The 1,519-nt window shown below is 43.1% G+C and overlaps 1 protein-coding gene across 1 annotated transcript; it reads right to left on the bottom strand.

The window, feature by feature from the left end:
• LOC123483348 (cyclin-dependent kinase 20-like) lies at nt 1-811 on the bottom strand. Its single transcript, XM_045213168.1, has 2 exons — nt 588-811; nt 1-493 (listed from the first exon to the last, which is right to left on the bottom strand). Exons 1-2 carry the CDS (start codon nt 756-758, stop codon nt 332-334), a joined length of 333 nt encoding a protein of 110 aa, XP_045069103.1. The 5' UTR covers nt 759-811; the 3' UTR covers nt 1-331.
• Between the last annotated feature and the right edge of the window lie 708 nt (nt 812-1,519).

Below are 1,519 nucleotides of genomic sequence, written 5' to 3'. Positions count from 1 at the left end.
CACAGACAATCAATATCCTAGAATAACACAAACTCCTTCAATTCAATTCAATCATTGATTTAATTTCATTCAGAATGCTCTCAGTTGACTGGACTGAATGATGCAGAATGCTCTCACTTTTGACTGAATGATGCAGAATGCTCTCGGTTGACTGGACTGAATGATGCAGAATGCTCTCGGTTGACTGGACTGAATGATGCAGAATGCTCTCGGTTGACTGGACTGAATGATGCAGAATGGTCGCCAGTATCCAGTAAATGACTAAAATCTCTCTACCTTATCCTCTAGGTTAGGTTGAATTTTCAATATTGCTAAGGCCTTTCCAATTATTTCAAATGTACACAAGTACAAAGGGACAGGGGTTGTTGCTGGACAGGAACCCTGCATTTCTCTGTACCTGGTGGCTGTGGAGGCAGGGTTGAAGAGTCTGGCTAGGCCAAAGTCTCTTCAGATGACCTGTAGAGCTGATGAGCAGGTTGGCTGGTTTCAGATCCTGCAGAGTGACACAAACACAACACCTTATGATAGCTTATAACCGGGGAACAACACAGACGCAATGTGTGTGTGTGTGTGTGTGTCTCACTCACTCTGTGAATTATGGAGTTCTCCTGGCAGAAGGCGACCCATTTCAGCAGCATCATCATGTAACCTTTGACCTGGCACTCTGTGAGAGGCCGCTGGGCGTTCCTGAATACCTCGGAGAGGTCAGAGAGTATGTACTCAAACACCAGGATGAACCTTGCACCATGATGGAACATCCTTCAGCTTCACCACATGGGGAGGGAAAGATCGTGTTTCACCACCTACAATCTCTCATGGACAGACTATGTACACATACATCTGACCAAATTACGCAAGATTTTAGTTCTGGTTTAACCGAGAATACACCACCTACTACAACACATGATGTGGTTTAAATTAATAATTAATAATGCCATTTAGCAGACGCTTTTATCCAAAGCGACTTACAGTCATGCGTGCATACATTTATTTTTATTTTTTTTTTTTTTGTGTATGGGTGGTCCCGGGGATCGAACCCACTACCTTGGCGTTACAAGCGCCGTGCTCTACCAGCTGAGCTACAGAGGACCACATATGTTAAACAGCTATCCAGCCTTTGTGAGGTCTGGCAATGTGTCTGCAATGTAGCAAGGCATAGGGTTTCGTATGTTTCCGAAAATCTACCAAGTTTCAATACCGGGAATAATTCATATATATCTGAGAGTCCCGGGAAATACCTCAAATCTGAAGTGCCGATTTAAAGTGTTTACATTTTGATCTCCAATGACATTGTTGTGAATTGCGAAACCGGCCGTTCATAAATTCAGAGCGTTGTCATGTTCCTCAATGAATTCAGTGCATTTCAGCAGTAAGCCTAGGCTATCTCGACATCCGAGTAGGCCATTGCATTGTCGAATCATTCAAACTTTGTAATGGAAGTCAAACAAAAGTCAAATGACCAAAGTTGCTAAGCTTGCTAGATAACCTCCAACGAATGACAGAATATCTCCTATTTGGC

The sequence above is a fragment of the Coregonus clupeaformis genome, unplaced genomic scaffold (assembly GCF_020615455.1).
Source record: "Coregonus clupeaformis isolate EN_2021a unplaced genomic scaffold, ASM2061545v1 scaf0084, whole genome shotgun sequence".
Classification (NCBI taxonomy): Eukaryota; Metazoa; Chordata; class Actinopteri; order Salmoniformes; family Salmonidae; genus Coregonus; species Coregonus clupeaformis.
Note: the sequence above shows the minus strand (reverse complement) of the source record. Positions and strands in the feature narration are given on the sequence as shown.

Excerpts from the sequence above, each read along its gene's own strand:
- LOC123483348 (XM_045213168.1), bottom strand. The coding sequence starts at position 758 with ATGTTCCATCATGGTGCAAGGTTCATCCTGGTGTTTGAGTACATACTC. Across the intron at positions 494-587 it reads AGAACTCCATAATTCACAGA|GATCTGAAACCAGCCAACCT; the intron begins GTGAGTGAGACA and ends GTCACTCTGCAG.